This window comes from Hyperolius riggenbachi, chromosome 2, assembly GCF_040937935.1.
Source record: "Hyperolius riggenbachi isolate aHypRig1 chromosome 2, aHypRig1.pri, whole genome shotgun sequence".
Lineage (NCBI taxonomy): Eukaryota > Metazoa > Chordata > Amphibia > Anura > Hyperoliidae > Hyperolius > Hyperolius riggenbachi.
Window position 1 is genome coordinate 230,451,845 of NC_090647.1, and position 21,050 is coordinate 230,472,894.

The window sequence follows — 21,050 nt, forward strand, 5'->3', positions numbered from 1 at the left end:
ACTGGTCTGCAGCACCATCGATGCCAAGCAGTGCTGAAACTGGAATCCCTGGACGAGAACAGGCAAACCGGATTTGTAATCCTTGCAGCATTACAGGATCAGATTCGGCAGTGGCTGACCCCCCGAAAACTGGAGACAGGTGTAGTGGTGTCTGATAATGGTGACAACATGCTGCCCACCATTTCGTAAGGTGACTACACTCACTTACCTTGCTTGGCCCATGTCTTCAAACTTGTAGTGCAGACATTTTTACGCACTTTTGATGGGTTGAAGGACGCTGTGGCCTCAGCACATAAGGTCTAAGGTGTCAGTCCACATCCGTCGCTCTGCAACCGCCACCACAGCCTTGAAACTGCTGCAGCGCCGCCATAGCCTGCCGCAGCACAGGCTTATTTCCGATTGTCCAACGCAGTGGAACTCCACCCTCTACATGCTGGAGAGGTTGTGGGACCAGCAAATGGCGGTCAGGCTATACCTGTCTCAGACATCTTCCTCCAGAACAGGGCCACTGGACTACATTACTGGGGACCAGGGGCAGTTGATTGGACAGGTGTGCAAAGTGTTGGAGCCATTTGAGCAGGCAACAAAAGTGATCAGTAAGGAGCACTGTAGCATAGCAGAAGTGCTCCCTCTTGCCTTCATGCTGGACAAGGCTCTCGAGAAACTGCTTGAACAGAGGGAGGAAGCCCTACTGAACAGTGGTCAGTCAAGTGGGGGAGTGAGTGAGCATGCTCAAGTCCTGGATGAGGAGGCAGAGCTTGTGGAAGCGGAAGAGCCCATTGTTGGGGGTGGGAAGAAGATTCTGATGATGTGGAGCTGGAGCATGACGGCAGTTCTGATAGCCAGGAAGAGGTGATTAATGGCAGACATCTCTGCGCTGTGGTTGAGCATATGCTCTAGTGCCTCCATAAGGACCCCCAGATTAAAACTCTAAAATTAAGGCTCGACATGTGAGTGGCCACCATCTTAGATCCCCGGTGCAAGGGGAAAATGCAGCAGTTCATACCCCCCTCCCAAGCAGACGCCAGGATGAGCCAGATCCTGGATGCCCTTCTTCATTGGGTAGAAGATGCGTTTCCTGCACCTGTATCCTGGGCCTAAGCTACCAAGCCTCAGCATACTCAGCAAAGGTCTGGTGGTCCCACTCCCAGCAGCAGCACCAATAGCCAATCTGTGAACCTGCTGAGTAAGTTGAAGAATTTTATCAGCCAATGCCAGATACTCCTTCTAGCAGCAGCACCACCAGCGGACAAAGTGGTCACCGCCAGCGGCTGGCCCGTATGGTGAATGATTACTTGGGGTCGGCCAGTGCTCCAGACAATATGGAGAGTAATGATGACCCCATGGACTATTGGACAAAACAACTGGATACCTGGCCTGAACTCGCTCAGTATGCACTGGAGGCTCTGGCATGCCCCGCCACCAGTGTTCTTTCGGAGCGAGTATTTAGTGCTGCAGGTGGGGTGGTCACCAAACAACGGACCCGTCTGTCCACAGACAATGTGGACATACTAACGTTCATAAAAATGAACGAGTCATGGATCAGTGATAATTATAAGGCCCCTCTCACTGATTCATGATGATGATTAGACTAAATTACAATATGCTGTTTTTCAAGCCTCAAAGGCTCTCCCTCTCAAACTCTGCTGCCTAAGTGCCTATCACTACCATTGCATATTTTTGCATTTTAAGATACAAAAAAAAATCTGTTTTTGCAGCAATCCAACGTAATATCACTAACCCTATGCTTTTGGCCAATGACGCCTCCTGCTGCTTTAAAAAAAAATTATAATGACTGCAGTGAAACCACCTCTAGGTCCCATGGCCTACGACAACTCCTGCTGCTCCAAACAAAAATTGTGATGACCGCCGTGGAACCACCTCTAGGTCCCATGGCCTACGACAACTCCTGCTGCTCCAAACAAAAATTGTGATGACTGCCGTGGAACCACCTCTAGGTCCCATGGCCTACGACAACTCCTGCTGCTCCAAACAAAAATTGTGATGACTGCCGTGGAACCACCTCTAGGTCCCATGGCCTACGACAACTCCTGCTGCTCCAAACAAAAATTGTGATGACTGCCGTGGAACCACTTCTAGGTCCCATGGCCTACGACAACTCCTGCTGCTCAAAACAAAAATTGTGATGACTGCCATGGAACCACCTCTAGGTCTCATGGCCTATGACAACTCCTGCTGCTCCAAACAAAAATTGTGATGACTGCCGTGGAACCACCTCTAGGTCCCATGGCCTACGACAACTCCTGCTGCTCCAAACAAAAATTGTGATGACTGTCGTGGAACCACCTCTAGGTCCCATGGCCTACGACAACTCCTGCTGCTCCAAACAAAAATTGTGATGACCGCCGTGGAACCACCTCTAGGTCCCATGGCCTACGACAACTCCTGCTGCTCCAAACAAAAATTGTGATGACTGCCGTGGAAACACCTCTAGGTCCCATGGCCTACGACAACTCTTGCTGCTCCAAACAAAAATTGGGATGACCGCCATGGAACCACCTCTAGGTCCCATGGCCTACGACAACTCCTGCTGCTCCAAAAAATTTTTTAAAAAACAACCGGTGGTACAGCCAGTAGGTCCCATGGCCTACGATGTTTCAAAAACAAGGTTTCAAATGAGATTACTGAAATTGTACTGCTGGAATGCGGAATTATACCGCCGGAATGTATTTTTGCATTTTAAGATAAAAAATATTCTGTGTTTGCAGCAATACGACGTAATATCACTAACCCTATGCTTTTGGCCAATGACTACTCCTGCTGCTTTAAAAAAAATTTATAATGACTGCAGCGAAACCACCTCTAGGTCCCATGGCCTACGACAACTCCTGCTGCTCCAAAAAAAAATTGTGATGACCGCCGTGGAACCACCTCTAGGTCTCATGGCCTACGACAACTCCTGCTGCTCCAAACAAAAATTGTGATGACTGCCGTGGAACCACCTCTAGGTCCCATGGCCTATGACAACTCCTGCTGCTCCAAAAACATTTTTAAAAAAATAACCAGTGGTACAGCCAGTAGGTCCCATGGCCTGCGATGTTTTCAAAAACAAGGTTTCAAATGAGATTACTGAAATTGTACTGCTGGAATGCGGAATTCCGCAAAATACCGCCGGAATGTAACGGTTACGTAATTTCGTTCTGACGGAATTCCAAATTTCTGCGGAATCGGAAAAAGCCCTTTCTGATCATCCCTACTGGCGATCACTAGCATTATAAAAGAGCTAGTGTAATGTATAGTATATGGCAGTGATCTCAGTGCAGTGATCGCCAGAAATTTGCGATTTGAGGAAATTGGTAATGGGGTACATGCATTGCTATTCTGCGATTTTGGAGAGATCGCAGTTCAAATGTTAAAAAAATCACGTTCGTGTCCAGTGAAAAAACTAAAAAAAAACCCTCACTCTGCAAAGCGATAGCAATTTTGTTTGCGTTTTGTGAACCCCAGTGTAAATAGAGCCTGAGGCGGGTTGGAAGGCAAAAAGCCTGCAAAGTAAATCAATTATTCTGTCGTAGTTCTTGAGTTTAATTTATTAGCATACCATTTGTAATCATGACCCCCCCAAAATTCCAGATGCTGCAACAATAACCCCAAAGTTGCAAATGCAGCCATTATGACCAGCAAATAAAAAAATGCAACAACTGTTACCTCCAACATATGAAATGCAACAAACTTTACCTGCTACACATGCAACGAGGAAAACGTTACCTAAGACACATGAAATGCAACAACGATACCTCTGACTCAGGCAAACAGGAAATGCGGTAAGCATTACCTCCCACGCAACATGCATCACACATATGGAATGTGGCCAATGGTGTATCTGACACATGTGAAATACACATACATTAACTCATATATGTTACAGCCAGAACCCGAAGTCTGGCCACTTCGGGTTCTGGCCGGTCAAAGCTAGAAATGGCTGACTGAAGCGGCCAGTTCGCGAAATGGGGGCTTTTGGCCGGCCAGAACGCATTCTGGCTAAATGTGGGCGGCCAAGTCCCGAAGTTCTGAGTCCCTGCCACCTCCTGTCAGCTCGCTTCTGCCCCCTTCTTTCCCCCCGCCTTCTGTCTCCTTGCTGTCTCCCTGGCTGTTCGGCTTCCCGTCCTCAGTCACCCCTACTACTCAGCTCCCTGGCTTGTCTATCCGAAGTTCTGAGTCTCCGCCGCCTGCTGTCAGCTCGCCCCCACCCTCGCCTTCTGCCCCCTCGCTGTCTCCCTGGCAACACCAGCTGTTTGGCTCCCCGCCCTCAGTCTCCCCTGCTATCCAGCTCCCCAGCTTGTCTTCCTGGGCTGTTCCCTGGTGATGTCCTGATGAGCTCCCGCTCTCCACCGCATCTGTTTCCCCGACTCTGACACCTGTCTGCTTCCTTCTCTGTCTGCCTTCCCATTTCGGCTGCTCCCTGCCACCTCATTTAAGTGGATCTGAACTCTTGCACAGGATAAACGAAAAACATAGAGAAATGCACCCTGTATGTATTACAGTTTAGTTAGTCTAATTCCTCCTCATCTGTGACTGATCACCATTGAAATTTGATGTCACAGCTGGGTCGGCTCAGGGGTATAATTGGTAAACACAGGATTAATAGTAGGAATTGTATCCGCTGTAACAAATGCTTTTTTTCTTTAAGGGCTCAGAAACACTATAAGCACTTTTCTGAGTGCTTGCAATTAGAAATCGCTCCCATTCACTTTCATTAAAATCGCAGTAAAAATCGCCGCGTGCGTGTAAAAATGCGTACGCAATCGTGGCGATTTTTACAATTCTAATGAAAGTGAATGGAAGCTATTTTTAAAAAGCGCTCAGAAAGCGCTAATCAATCACAAGCGCTCAGAAAAGCACTTATAGTGTGTCTGAGCCTTAAGGTTATTATGCTATTTTGTATCTCTCAGAGCAGAGACGAAGTTCTGAGTGCCTTTCGTGCTGTCGGAAAGGACTTTGGCCAGTTGACATTTTGGACTTTGGCCACTTTGCAAACTGGCCAGCCAATGTTAGAAATCCCCAGCATTTTGGACTTTGGCCGACGTCATATCGGCCAGTTCTAGAAATGGCCGGCCAGTTCCCACTTTGGCCAATTTCTGGTTTTGGCCATAACATATATATGAAATGCAGCAAATGTTACCTCATACATAAATGCATTAAGCATTCCCCCCACTAAGGTGCTGATGAAGTGGGTGAGATAGAGCTGCTGGGTGGGTTGGGAGGGTGACACTGGGTGCTGCTGGGTGACACTGGGTGGGAAAGAGGGTGACACTGGGTACTAGGTGGAAAGGAGGGTAACAATGGGTGGGAGGAGAGCAACACTGGGTGGGGAGGAGGGTGACACTGGGTACTGAGTGGGGAGAGTGACATAGGGTGGAGAGGAGGGTGGCACTGATTGGGGAGGAGGGTGACACTGGGTACTGGGTAGGGTGGAAGGTGACTCTGAGTGGGGAGGAGGGTGGGAATAAGGTGACACTAGGTGGGGAGGAGGGTGTTGTAGTCAGATGATTTTTGTACCCACTCCATAGCCTTGCAAGGGCTGTGGAATCAGAGCAATTTTGGGTACCTGGAGTCAGAGGATTCATAAACTGAGGAGTGGGATGATTTCTGAACCAACTCCACAGCGCTGGGCAGGCTGCTGCCTGAGCTGGGAATGTGTAAGTATGGCGTGCCAAATTTTTTTCCTCCACTTGTAGTAGTGGCTGGATAGTGTACTGGACTGGTTAAGGGCTCTGCCTCTGATACAGGAAACCTGGGTTCAAATATCGGCTCTAGACTGCACCTATTCAGTAGGTTAGCCTTAGGCTAGACTCCCTAACACTGCTACTACCTACTGAGAGTGCCCTAGTGGCTGCAGCTCTGGTGCTTTGAGTCCGCCAGGAGAAAACACAACACAAATATTCTGTGTCTGTGTCTTATCTCATTGGTGATCTGACTCTGATGTCGTCAGTGACATTACATACGTAAAAAAGCAGCACGCTGGGGGCAGGGCTAATAGCCAAGATGGCGGATCAGAGGGTGGAGGAGCCACTCAGAGTCCTGCTGCCTGGATGTCCAGTGGACTAAGTGGGATGTTGCCACAGGGACAAATTTCAGCCTGAGAGGTATCCCAGGTAAAGTGGTACGTCTGGTCACAGTACTTTTACCAAATGAACATGTACCATTATTTGTGATGTTTTCAAAGTACGCATCAATTGTATGTATTTGTACTTGTGTTGCTGGATGTCCTAATTGTACAGTATGTAGAACTCGAAACAGCAAAAAAAGGGCACAGGAGCCCTTACGGAAAAAAAGGGCGCTGCCATAGGCACCAATAATAAAAGCTGCATTTAGCGACATAACATGGAAACTTGTTCGAATGGTGGCGACTGCTAACGGGCATCCAATTATACATTTTTTGCCGCAAATCGCAGCTTCCGCAAAGTGCGGCTATGAAGGTAAATTTGGGCACAACAAATAGCCACTCTTGCCATCAATTCGGTGCCCAAATTTAACTTCATGGCTGCATATCACGGCTCTGCGGAACGGGGGGGGGGGGGGTAGCTTAAGAAGGGGGGTTTAGGGTTAGGCCCACCTGGGGGGGGGGGGGTTTCGGCACTCCCAGGGGTCTTAGGGTTAAGCACAGCCTGGGGGGAGGGTGTGTGTTAGGGTTAGGTAGAACCGAGGGGGGTTCTAAGGGTTAGGCACAATCAAGGGGTGGGGAGTTCAAAGGGTTAGGCACCACCAGGGGGGGGGGGAGAGGTCTTAGTTACCACCTTGGGGGGGGGGGAATGTGGGTCTTGGGGTTAGGCACCACCAGGGGGGGATGTCTTAGGGATATATACAGTATATATATATATATATATATATATATATATATACACACACACATATAAATACTCATTCCAAAACCAGATTCCACCACAAGTTATCTGATCTCAGGGTCCATCACCACAGCTTTGGGAGCAGTTACCCCACCTCTACTATGCAAGTAATTTTACTCACATCGGGCAACATTTTCTTGTTCCTAAAGCCCATGGAACCTAATTTTTTTCACACTGCTCACACTGTCAATGATGGAGCAGCAACATACAAGCAGTGTAGGTGAGAAATACATATATAATAAACAAACTGGGAGTGTATGAAAGGTTTGTGCTGCATTAGAACTAGACAAGGTGAGAGAACAAGACTCTATTGAAGCTGCAGTTGAACGGCTACTATCACACAGAGGAGTTATTCTATGGATCTGACAGTATCTTTGTGCTCCGGACTGAACACCGTTCTCCAGTCTCCACCAGCGCAGTGGGGAGCCACCGGAAGCAGTGCACGCTGGATACAATGGTTCTACTGACAACAAGTGTGGTCTGTGATGACATCTAGCATGGAAGGGGAGGGCCTCTGAGGTCGTTACGTGTAGCAGGTGACGGAGGCGGAAGTGAGGCGTGCGAGTAGTGTATACAGTGTTGTGCTTGTTGCGGAAATGGAGGTGAGCATCCAGGGGGTCCTGGTTTCCTAGAATTCATGTGCTGAAGCTTTATTGAATGTTTACAGTTTTAGCTATAGCTATTGCATAGTTGTTGTCCTGCAGGTTTTCTTCGTTTAAGGTTGAGAGTGCTGTCATTAGATATTTGCTGACACACAAGGGAAAATGAGCTTTAAAAGAAGAAAACGTCTGCATATACTTATCAGTCATGTTCTGTTATCATTCCATACTGATAAGAGTATTATTTGTCTTGATATCCTAAATGGAGACTTGAATAGTTCCTGTCATTCAATATTTGTCAATTACATTCATCGTGTTTTATATTTGATGGGTGACCCAAAAGTGCCTATGTTCATGCTGAAATAAAAGACTCATGATAAGTGCATTATATAAAGTTTTCACTTAAAGGTGCTTTGAAGTTAAAAGAGTATTTTGGAAAAAGGTATTTATTTTTCTTTTAAACCTTAGTATTTTTGTTCCATAAGAGACTACAGACCTTTATATCATTAGGCTGTCCAGGAGGTTGCGTGTAAGTCTAATTTGTAAGTTGAATCACGTGTTATACATGGATAAATTATTTTCTTATAGTTCTTTATTTAGATATACAGTATACACTTTTTTTGTTTTTGCTGTTGTTTTAAAAGTACTATATTGGGCTTTAAACAACTTACAACAGTTTATGCAATGTTGTAACATATTATAACAAAAACAGCACCCTATATTTTATGTGCAACAGTGCAGGTACTAGTATGCAGGCTTGAGCTCCGGATGAAATCTGATTGAGTTTAATTCGGATTTAATCCTACTAATTAGTGCAGCTGAGCGGGTAGGTGGGGGGTTAAATTTGCCCAGCAGCTGTCTTTTTTTAATCTGTCCCACGGCGCGTCTCACGATTCGTTCCAAGCGGTGTCATGTGACTACCACACTTCATCCTTCAATCCGGAAGGAGGAATTGTATGTAGTCATGTGATCGCGGCTTGGAACGCATCGTGAGACGTGCCATGGGACAGATTAACCCTTTGGGGACGGCCGCCTAACCTACCTTAAGGACCAGGAGAATTTGCATGCGGGGGGAGGGGGGGAAGCAGGCAGCCAGATCCCTGCTGGGGCTTGCTGGGCATTGTATCCCCTGTGTGGCCAGGTGTCCCACCTGTATGCAGCAGCCTTTACTCACCTTCCAGGCTCCAGCGATGAGCTGCAGTAGACCCCTCCGCTGCGGCCGGCATCCCCGCTCGTACTGACTCTCAGTTCCGGGTCGCGGCTTGATGACATCAGCAAGCTGGGTTCCGGCACTGACGTCAAAGCGAGCAGAGATGCCGGCCAGAGTGGAGGGGAGCGCCGATTGTCGTGGGAACTTCAGGGAGGTGAGTGGATACTCTTCTAACCCCACCCCCCCCCCACCGCCGCAGCTGTCACAGTGTTCACTATGATCCGCCGGTGATCATAGTGATCAGAAGCCATACGCGATGTCAGCTGTCGTATGACAGCTTAATCTCCCCTCTTGGGTGCGCACGATCGCGTCGGGAGTGGAAGCGGCGGGCGACGTAGATCCTACGCCGCATCAGGCTAGAACAGCCACAAGTGCAGCGTAGGATCTAATATAGGTGGTCCCCAAAAGGTTAAAGAAGACAGCTGCTAGTTAAGTTTAACCCCCCCCCTCATATACCCGCTCAGCTGCACTAATTGGCATGGGTCTGGCCCTCCATGCCTGCAGTTCAACACCTGTGGTATAGGACTAATCAGATTTGAAGGACTAACAATTCATACCTATGCACTTGTTTGAGTAACTCCTGTTTCCAAACCTTAGTAGCACTATGCAGCATTGTGGTCCAGCCCACAAGCTTTCTCCTTCCTGTGCAGCTAGAAAATTGAAATAAAGTCTAATATTTCGCTTTTCTCCTGGCAGACTCAAAGAGCTTGAACTGCAGCCACTGGAGCGTGCTCAGTAGGCAGTAGCAATGTTAGGGAGTCTAGCCCAAGACTCCTTACTAAATAGGTGGAGCCGAAATTCGAACCCTGGTCTGCTGTGACAGGCAGAGCTCCTAACCCTTGAGCACTCTGGTTACCTTCCTTTAACTGGAAAAAAAATTATCAATAAAATATAGTTATAAAAACCGCAGTGCTGGCAAAGCAGATCAAACATAGCTTTAAAAGTTTCCCCCTGCAGACACCAAGTGCTCAGAGGAACAATGTGACCGTATCCAAGATATGAGTTAAAAGTACTGATCGGTGTCCAGGGGTACCAAGCAAAAAAAAAGAAAAAACGTATTCAAAATGTTCCATAAAAACATATGCTCGCATCGTGGGTCCTGTACAACAGGGACCCAATCAACATAAGCAAGCCTTAAAGAGAACCCGAGGTGGGTTTGAAGAATATTATCTGCATACAGAGGCTGGATCTGCCTATACAGCCCAGCCTCTGTTGCTATCCCAAATCCCCCTAAGGTCCCCCTGCACTCTGCAATCCCTCATAAATCACAGCCACGCTGCTGACAAACAGCTTGTCAGAGCTGGCTGTGTTTATCTCTATAGTGTCAGTCTGATGCTCTCCCCGCCTCCTGCAGAACTCCATTCTCCGCCTGCATCCCTTCCCTCCCTGCTGATTGGAGGGAAGGGACGGGGGCAGGGACCGGAGCTATGCAGGAGGTGGGGGAGCAGCTGAGACTGACACTACAGATGTAAACACAGCCTCACAGCACGGCTGTGATTTATGAGGGATTGCAGAGTGCAGGGGGACCTTAGTGGGGTTTGGGATAGCAACAGAGGCCAGTGTTCTCCCCAGGGCCAATTAAGTGGGCGGGCCGCCCGGCTGGTTTCAGACCCCGCCCAGCTGTTGTCAATCACCCACCCAGCTGCAAAAAAACCCAGGCAGGAGCGCTCCATTGCCTGCTAGCAATCAGCGTCCAGCTCTCGCACAATAGGGAGAGCTGACGCTGTACACTGCAAGAGCTGGGGAGCGCTCCTCTGCCTGTCGCCTCACGCTGTCTGGTCTGGTGGAGCAGGGATTGGCTGGGCGGGTTGTTAGGGGCGGCACCATGCATGTCATCTAGCTGTAAATTTCTGCTCCGTCTCTGCCTCCCGCCCTCCAATGAAACAGGCTTTATTATATGCTGGCAGATCTCTGGCCAATGAAAAGAGAGGCAGCCAAGCAAGCACGCCCACACATCTTTCTACGCAGCCTGCAGAAGTTATCAGAGGAGAGAGACCATGTGCGTTAGAGATGGGAAGTTCGGATCTTTTCAATGATCCGGATGATTCGAATCGGATCATTGAAGAGATCCGGATCTTTGATCCGAATCTCGGATCATTTTACTACCGGAAGCATTCGGGGGTGAAATGAACAGCAGGACAGGTCTGTGGACAGGAGAAGGGGAGGGAGTGGACACACAGAGAAGGGGAGGGAGTGGACACACAGAGAAGTGGAGGGGGGTGGACACACAGAGAAGGGGAGAAGATGGACAGAGGGCAGGGAGTGGACACAGAGAAGGGAGGAGGGACGAGCAGAGAGCAGAAATGTTTGCACGTAATACCCACATGCTGAAGTCATATGCTTTACATATATTTCACCTATATGTTAATCTGTACACTTTGAAAGAAAAGGTCGCACAGTGAAAGAAAGCATTCCCAGAAGATAGGTGCAGCTGTTTAGTGCCGAGTGCAGGAGGATTATATTGCCTTTCAATCACACTGTCTGCAAATTTACTGAGCTGTGCTGAGCCAAAAAGCTTCCAATGTGATCACTGTGCAGCACTACGGAACAGCCAGCCTATAATGGGCAGCACGTTATAGCCAGTATGTGTGCTCTACACATATCTGGCAGTGGCACCCATGTCCCCTCTCTCTCATCTACCTGTCTCCCTTGCAAGGCTGCCTCCCTTCCAACAGAGCGATCCATCTCTGCTCTGCTTCAAAGACCCCGCTGCCCGCTGAGAGGGGGCGTGTCGCTCCTGACCCCGCCCCTTTTGCGATCCGAATCACTCATTTTGATGATTCGGATGATCGACTCATAAAATAGATTCGGATCAAAGATCCGAATCGTTCATGATCCGGACAACACTAATGTGCGTTCTTCTGCAATCAGGGACAGTCAGTCAGGAGCGACTCCTTCATTCTCCATCCCCGCAGACAGCAGATAACCATGCCATTTAGATAAGGAGCTGCTGGTCTAATCAGCTAGAAGAGGTGATATAACTTCAGATAGGGGGGGAGGATGGAGCATTACAGGGCATGTACAGTGACAGTGTTTCCGAGGCAGCCTCCTCTGCACTCAGCTCTTTTCCACTCAGCTCTTTTCTGCTCCGTCCCAAACTTAAAGTAAAAAAAAAACAAAAAAAAAAAAGCAATCTTCTCTCCTGCTGTGTCTGTATCTACCCCCCAGCCCCCCAGCTTGCATCCTGTCAGTAATGATCCCCCTCCCCCTTCAACAATCACTCTGCAGGAACAAAGTGGACCTGAACTCTTGCATAGAAGGAAAACAGTGAAAAGTACCCTGCATGTATTTATAGAGTCTGGCCTGTCTAATTACCCCTCTTGTCTAATCACAATTTGTAGTTTTATTTCTCCCGTGTCAACTGATTGCTATGGCAGATAAACTAATTTGAAAGCACAGGAGGTTAACAATGTCTGCTTCCTTGAAAGCAGGAAGTAGAAACAGTGCAGATTTATTGTAGAATTTGTATCCGCTGTAACAATGAAATGTCTTCCATTAAAGTTTATTATGTTGTTGCTTATCTTTTAGAGAAGAGAGGAAGTTCTGAGTGCTGGTCTGCTTTAACCATTTACCGCCATCCTAACGTATTAAAACGTCATGCTTACCGCTATTAACAGCAACATGACGTTTTAATACGTCGCGCATTCCCGCCGCTGCTACCGCCGTGTGTCCGCCGCTACCGCCGCCATTACCGTCGGGATCCCGTGCTGGGCGATTGGGGAAGAGGACTGAACAGTCCTCTACCCAATCGCAGTGCCTGGAGTGAATGGACGTGACCGCGAACAGCGGCTACGTCCATTCACATAAACAGGAAATGTAACAGTTTAATAAAGTGTGTAAAAAAAAAAAAAAAAAAAAGTGAACACGTCCTATGAGTGTTCACCAGCGCCATCTTGTGGCCAAAAAGTATATTACACTTACAAAATACATACATTTTCAAGTATATACACATCATTAATAAAATTACACTTACAACCCTCCCCCCCAAAAAAAACACTTGTAAAAAAAAAAATCAGCTTAAAAAAATAAATAAATAGTTGCCTTAGGGACTCAGCTTTTTTTATTCTATATTTTATGGGGGAAAATTAATTTTAATTTATTACATAGGGGCTTGTAATTATGGCCAGAACAAACAGAAAAATAACCACTTATATTTCAAAATAATATACTGTCGCCATACATTGTGGTAGGGACATAATCTAAACGGTTTAATTATCGGGACCACTGGGCAAATACAACGTGTTTGTTTTATCCACAGGAGAATGTTTAATTTTAAAACTATAAAGGCTGAACACTGAGAAATAATGATTTTTTTTCTTTTTTTTTCTGTTTTTCTCATTAAAATGCATTTAGAATAAAAAAATTCTTAGCAAAATGTACTATCCACAGAAAGCCTAATTGGTGGCGAAAAAAACGAGGTATAGATCATTTTCTTGTGATAAGTAGTAATAAAGTTATTAGGGAATAAAAGGGAGGAGCGCTGACAACTGAAAATTGCTCTGGTCCGTTAGGATAAAAACCCTTGGGGGTGAACTGGTTAAAGGAACCTGAGCACCATAATCTGAAATACTTTCTCCCTAATGCTAGGTACACACGATGCAATTTTCTGACAGATTTACTGTCAGATGGACTATTTCCAACATGTCCAATCTGATTTCTCATCAAATTTCAGCTCGATTTTCCATAGAAGTAAACGGAAAATCGATTGAAAATCATATTAAACATGTTGGAAATAGTCCATGCGACAGTAAATCGGTCAGAAAATTTCATCGTGTGTACCTAGCAGGTACATCGGCTCGTCTCCTCATCCTCCCCCTATGCTGTAAGCAGAGTTGCACTTGTCCTGCACTTCCCCGTCGCACGCCACCCGGCTACTTTTTCATGCCACCCGGCTGGAAAAAAATCCTGGGGAGAACACTGGAGGCTGTGCTGTATAGGCAGATCTAGCCTCTGTATGCAGATAACATTCTTTAAACACACCTCGGGTTCTCTTTAAGGTCCGTAACGCCGGGAGGATCGCTCAGAAACAGCCGTATCAGTCTGCAGACAGACTGTACACATGTCGCTGGAACGCCCACCCAGCGGGAGGTGACGACGGACCCGTCGTTGCCTGCAGTCCGGCGTGTGTACGGACCTTTAACCTCCTTAGTGGTAACCCCGTGCTGGACACGGGGTAAGCCGCCGAACGGTGCCGCTCAGGCTCTGCTGGGCCGATTTACATAATTTTTTTTTTCAAACACGCAGCTAGCACTTTGCTAGCTGCGTGTTTGGTCTGATCGCCGCCGCCTATGCGCCGCTACCCGCCGCGATACAGGCCCCCGCATACCCCTTGCGCAGCCTGGCCAGGCTGCGCTATGGGATGGATCGGGATTCCCTGTGACGCGGCGACGTCGATGACGTCACTCCGATCCTTGCCATGGCGACGGGGGAAGCCCTGAAGGAAATCCCGTTCAGAACGAGATTTCCTTATGGTCAAGCGGCGCCGGCGGCGATCGGACGCTACGGGGGGACGCCGCAGGGAGGTGGGAAGCATGTAGCTAGCGCTAGGCTAGCTACATGCTAAAAAAAAGTGAAAAAAAACCCTCCCGCGGCCGCGCAGCCGCACTTCTCATACCGCCAGGGAGGTTAATCAGGGCTGTGGAGGAAGAGTCTGAGCAATTTTTGGTACCTGGAGTCGGTGGTTTCATAAACTGAGGAGTCATAGTTGGATGATTTTTGTACCGACTCCACAGTCCTGGCCTTATTGCACATTAAGTGCCAGGTAGGTGTAGTAAACCTGGAGTTGCCCATCGTTCTTGACAGATTTTGGTGATTTTTGCCATCATCAGAGGGTTGCTGATATCTTGGTGACGGTCACATTGTCCCTCTGAGCACTTGTTTTTTTGCAGGAGGATACTTTTAAAGCTATGCAGGATCTGCTTTGCCAGTGCTGAGGTTTTGTGACTTTTGGTTTATCTATCCTGTGGAATAATAGACTACCTCAACTGCAACAGTTAGGAATCAGGAAGTGCTTGTGCTTTTTCTCTTGTACAATAAACTATAGTTATTATAGTGCTTAATATGTCTGTCTGTCTGTCTATCTATCTATCTATCTATCTATCTATCTATCTATCTATCTATCTATCTATCTATCTCTTCATCTAGACCTCTTTTTAAGTTCCAGAAGGCTATTTTTCACTCTTTAATAAGACTTGTTCAGATGAGATGTTTGAAATTCATTCCCAGTCATTTATATGCAGAGATAATCCAAACAACAAAGAATGTAACCAGTTGTTGCTGGTTGTTTATGTTGACTCGCTAAAGTGTGTATCCCTTTTTCCTTAAAGTGCATGTGTTATGTGTTTGCAGTTAATTATATGTAGAATAAATAAACTGAGATTTGGAAGTTCTGCATTTATATATAGGAAAACATGCTATCCAGGTAAAATACTGTATATACTCGCATACAAGCCAAATTTTTGACCCCAAAAAAGTGGCCCAAAAGTTGCGGTCTCGGCTTGTATGCGAGTCATCTTCACCCAGGTGCTGCGTCCATGCCCTCCATTGTTTCCGTGCCCCCTCCTTTGCAACATCGTGAATATGACACAGTGATAGTATCATTGCTGACCTGCTGGTGCCTTCGGTGGAGCGGAGAGTGAAGCAGCATCATGGGCAATGCTGACCTGCTGTGGCCTCGGTAGAGCGGAGAGAACAGCGGCATCATGTGCTATGCCGGGGATCCCCTTGCCTCTCTGTCCACCGTCGCGTGCACTGCTGGGGATACCCTTCTGTCCCACACTCTGTGTCTGCGTTAGTGACGGGCATTCCTTTGCCTATCTGTCCTGCTCGCCGTGTCTCAAATCTATGACGTCATCTAGTGGCGCCTTAAAACACAACAGGCAGGACAGAGCGGCGAGGAAATGCCCGGCACTGAAGAGGACACAGCTAGCGAGACAGAAATGCAAAGGGATCCCCAGCAATGCACCTGACAGGGAACAGAGAAGCAAGGGGATCCCTCGCATAGTACATGACGGCACTGCTCTCTCTGCTTCTGCTATAACAAAGTCACCAGCAGATCAGCATTGTCCCTGATGCCCAGGAGTGCACATGACACGGAACAGAGAGGTAAACGGATCCCCGGAAAAGCACATGGCGCCGCTGCTCTCTCCTCTCCACTAAAGCCACCAGCAGATCAGCATTGTCCCTGATGTCGCTGCTCCACTCCACCAAAGCCACCAGAAGATCAGCATTGCATGTGATGTCACTGCTCTCTCCACTCCACCAAAGCCACCAGCAGGTCAGCAGTCATATTATCACTGTGCCTTTCTCATGATGTTCCACAGGAGGGGGTTCCACGGATACAGCTGGGGGGCTATAGGGCCACATGTGTCTGTATACTGCTGACATGAAGCTAGGGGAGCTCCCCCATACTGGGGGGGAACATCTGGCTATGGGAAGGAAAGCTGCCGAAATACTGGGGGAACATTTGGCTATTTATATTGAGGAGAGGGATGCCTCACACTGGGGGCACATCTGGCATTTTTATTGTGAAGGGGCTACGCTGGGGAGGGCTTATATGCGGGTCAATCACTTTTTTCCAGTTTTTTTAAGTGTAAAGTGGGTACTTCGGCTTATATGCGGGTCGGCTTATATGCGGGTATATACGGTACACTAGAAACAGCACAGAAGCAATAAAAAGAGAAAAGGGAAGTGACTTACCTGAGGAATGATACAGAATTACCAGTATTTGTAAAATTAACACTCTTTATTTGTACTCTAGCAATGTGTTTTGTGGGGATATGAAACCCACTTTTTCAGGCCAGTTTTCAGTGCCTGACATGTGAACAGCCAAGCATTGAGTGCCTCTCTCTCTGAATCTGTTGACACAGCAGGCACTGAAAATTGGGCTGAAGAAGTGAGTTTCATATCCCCAAAAAACGCATTGCCAGTGTGCAAATAATAGTGTTCATTTTTCAATTAATAACTTGTCACCCCTGATATAACCTATCAGGAATCTTTTAATGCAGTTTTATTAAAGCCTCTTACCTGCTGTTTGGCCTAGTGCACACCAGAGCGGTTCGGTCGCGTTTTCAGATCCGATTGCGGATGTGGAAACGCTAGGGTAATGTATTGAGTCCGACAGGAGAAAGGCGCTATACAAATACTGCCATTATTATTATTATTATTATTATTATTATTATTATTATTATTATTTCAATGGGCTGGTGCACACCAGAGCGGGAGGCGTTTTGCAGAAACGCATACTCCCGGGCTGCTGCAGATTTTGGATTGCGGAGGCGTTTCTGCCTCATTGTAAAGTATAGGAAAAACGCAAACCGCTCTGAAAATTGCTACATCAGAGCGGTTTGCCAGGCGTTTTTGTTACAGAAGCTGTTCAGTAACAGCTTTACTGTAACAATATCTGTAATCTGCTGTACCAAAAACCGCAGCACAAAACCGCAAAACGCTTCAAAATAAGAAGAAAAAACGCAGCTAAAAATGCTAGCGGTTTGCGGATCTGCTTGCAGTTTTTGGTGTGCACCGGGCCTTTATGTTGTCTACTCTCACTTGGAGGGATGCAGGTACTTGCACTTGTGGGTATTTTTTTCACTCAACACTCAAGAGAGACTATGGCCTTTATTCACAAAGCCGTGCTAACTCATAACACGAGCGCGCTATGCTTCGCTTTACGCGCGCTATAACAAACATTTGTGCTTTTGTGCACATTGTGCTGCATGAACGTGCGCAAACGTTTGTTATGGCGCATGTAAAGTTTTATGTGTGGTAAAACGCACACAAAGCATAGCGCGGCTGTGCTGAGTTAGCAAGGCTTTGTGAATCCAGGCCTATAACTCAATAGAGTCCATCTAACCCCAGTGGAGACGGGAGTTCTCCACATGCCTTATTGGTTACCTACCTAAGCAACCTAATTATGTGAGTACAGTTTGCCTACTCTTGCTCCATTTTCAGTTCATACTACACTATCAAGGCTCCTGTTGTGTCTGTGTTTTAATCTTTTAAAGTCCACCCGATCTCTCAAATCATCTTGTTGAGGGGTGTCTAAGCATTTATTTAAATCGTTTGAACTGCAAAAGACACTTGTAATAGCGGCAAAACATTTTTTAAAACATAAAAAAAGTCCAGGTGAAACTACATATTTTTCTTTAAGTCTCACTCAGATCATTTATACGGAGATGACTGCAATCGGAACGCAACGTGTACGATCACACGCCATCTGCGCTACTATGCGCTGCGTTGCAGACCCGATTCATTACAGTGAATGGATCTGCGCTGTGATTCCCGAAAAAATGCATGCAGCAGTGCGATAGCGCATCGCATATGATGGGAACGGTAGAAGGGCTGTCTATGCCGTTCTACCGTTCTTGTTTGTCGCACGCTACACGCGCTGCCAAAATGTGCACGGCAGCTCGTATAGTCTGAACGAGGCCTTTAGTCTTTGCATTCCCTGAATAAATAACTTCATAGACTTTTTAAATATGTATTAAAATAGAGCTTACTAATGCCTCATGATTGCTTCTTAGGATACTGGTCAAGATGGCGTGCAATCACCTGCAACACCTGGAGGAAGTAAATCTAAGGTATAATTACATGTGTATATTTTATTTTAGACAACAGTCTTAGTTGCCATGTCATTGGTTTTGTGTCTTGCCCCTACTTTTTGGAACTTCCTTCCATACCCAATAACGACAGCCCTATCCCTGGAGCTATTCAAATCCAGACTGAAAAGCTACCTCTTTAGCCGGGCATTTCCAGACTTCTACAATTCTTCCTTTGTACCACTACTTACCAATCAACCAATTACTGGTCTGAGCCATGCTTACGCGCTTTGAGTCCTACGAGTGAAAAGCACTTCAAAAATATTATTTGTTGTTATGTAAAGTTGCAGCCATTGTTTTCTTCTTCTTTTTTTCCTTTTTTTTTTTTTATATGTGGAGTTACCACAGAAACTTGTTTGGCAACTGTTAAGAAATCTCAGTGACTTTCTTTACGTGGCAAATAGATGTCTAATGGATGACTAATCACATTCCATTAATATACATGTACTGCATTTACTGGTTCACGCCTTGTTCTAAAAATATGGTATATAACCTTTTTAAAAGTTTACCCTAGCAGTTTTCTTATATATTTTAAAGCTTTATCTGAGGGAGCGGTGCAGTTTTCATTTTCCTGTGTCTGCCTGTCAGTCACTAACCTGTCTAAGCATTATCAGTCTGCCAGCAGGTTTTCTGCTCATGTTAAAGTAATTTGGCCTTTCACATGGTTTGTCATTTAAATCCTACTGCTGTTGCAGCAGATGAAATGACCAGTGAATCCTACTGCTTTTGCAGCAGATGAAATGACTATTCAAAAGCAATGAAAGAAATTATCCTCAGCAGAACTATAGTACTTTATTCTGTACATACATGTGAAAGACCCCACCTTAACGTCAGTAATTATATTGGTGCTTATTAAAAAATAACTGTAAGAAGAATTGTTTTTACAAAAAACTGGCTTCAATTCATCAAAGGGTGTTCGATAACAAAATCCCAGTCCTTAAAATACCGCATTCGGTATTTTACACTTCACTGTGCTAATTCATCAATATTTTCACACATGTGGTAGATGTTCGGTAAGTTACCGAAGAGGTCCGTGCAGTGAGGGCATTACAATAGGAAAGAGGCAGCACCGACATCCCTATACATGTGCCTTTTATATTTGTTGTGCTGCCTCTGCTCTTGCTGAATCTGTCTCATTAGTCTTAAGTTTCTATTTACTTGCCACAGCTTAGATGATCTGCTGAGAAACATTACACATTCCCTGCTTAGGTCATTTTGCCACGAGCTCCCACTTGCATCCCTGCATATTTAAACAGGCACTCAAGGGGTTACACTACCGAAGGATGCCTAGAAAAGAAGGGTGCCTGGAAAATAACTCTCTTCTCTCCCCTGGCTGCCTGGGGGGGTCTGTTCCACCCGAGAAGCCTGGCCAACCTATCAGCAGCACTTGCAGGGGACAGGGGAGGTTTCTATGGTCCTGTCACACACGGAGAAGGCATTCCAAGCTCCTTATCGACAGGGGAGAGCTGGAGATAAACACCCCACATGTTATCGAATGCTGTGAGCTTGATGAATTAACATTTGCTGACATTTTACTGACATGTTGAGGTAATCACTTAACAAGTCAGTAATTTATCTCTCTGCACAGGAATGTCTGCTTCTCATGCGGTAACTGCTTTGATGAATTAACATTTCACTAAGTGCTCCGTAAAGTCAGCTGTTTTCAGCATTACCGAATGCGGTAATGCTTGATGAATTGAAGCCATTGGCTTCAATTCATCAAAGGGTGTTCGATAACAAAATCCCAGTCCTTAAAATACCGCATTCGGTATTTTACACTTCACTGTGCTAATTCATCAATATTTTCCCATGTGTGGTAGAGGTTCGTTAAGTTACCGAAGTACTAGGCTTCAGTTCATCAAAGGCTGTTCGATAACAGCAGAGTGGTGCAGAGCAGCTTGGAATGTCTCTGTGTTGTTACAAGCTGATAACAATAGAAGGCATCCAGACATCCCTTTACATGTAAACGTGTTATATTTACTGTTACTTCTACTGCCTCTGCTGCTCTGAATCTGTCCATCAGTGTTTCTTAACATTTTACTTATTTGCCACAACGTAGATAAACTTCCTGGAGACATTAATGCCATGCTTGGTGATTTCACCACTTGCATCTTTGCATATTCAAACAGGGATTTAAAGGGTTACACCACCGAAGGGTATCTGGGGATATCTTTTGTCCTGTTCTCACTGCTCACTGCCTGGGGGGTCTGGAAGCTTGTGTGGAGAAGCCTGTGTGACCTATCAGCACCTATCAGTGGCACTTGCAGGAGAACAGGGGCTGTTTCTATTGGCTGCCTGCTCCTGCTAATCATGAAAACATTCACACAGAAGGCTTTCGAAGCCTGTAAGGACAGGGGAGAGCTGGAGATAATCACCGAATGTGTTAGCGAATGTGGTAACCTTGATGAATTAACATTTACTGACATTTGCTGACATGTGTTGAGCACATGTCGGTAATTTATCTCATTGCTCTGTCATTTCAGCTTCTCATTCAGTGACAGCTTTGATGAATTAACATTTTCAAAAGTGCTCCGTTAAGTCAGCTGTTTTCAGCATTACCAATTGCGGTAATGCTTGATGAATTGAAGCCATGGTGTTATGATGTACAGAGGCGCCAGAGTAGAATAAAAATGTTTAAAAACCGTCTAAAAGAGGGGGATGTTCAGGTGGACTTACCTCCCTCAAAAATATAGAGCTCAATTGAGTCACAATATATCAATACAAAAAACGTTTTATTTAACTTCACTTAGTGCAACGCGTTTCGCAGGTGTGGTCCTGC

General features: G+C 46.2%; 1 protein-coding gene across 3 annotated transcripts in view; it reads left to right on the forward strand.

Moving 5' to 3' along the window:
- The first annotated feature begins 7,410 nt into the window (after nt 1–7,410).
- Nucleotides 7,411–21,050, forward strand: part of GCC2 (GRIP and coiled-coil domain containing 2) — a 112,231-nt gene continuing 98,591 nt past the window's right edge. For 2 of the 3 annotated variants that reach the window (XM_068268280.1, XM_068268281.1), the window contains exons 1-2: nt 15,805–15,951; nt 18,197–18,253. In XM_068268280.1, coding sequence (XP_068124381.1) covers nt 15,862–15,951; nt 18,197–18,253 — 147 coding nt within the window. In that variant the 5' untranslated portion in view covers nt 15,805–15,861. Of the gene's footprint in view, nt 7,469–15,804; nt 15,952–18,196; nt 18,254–21,050 lie in introns of those variants that run through there. The other variant, XM_068268282.1, reaches the window with a different exon arrangement.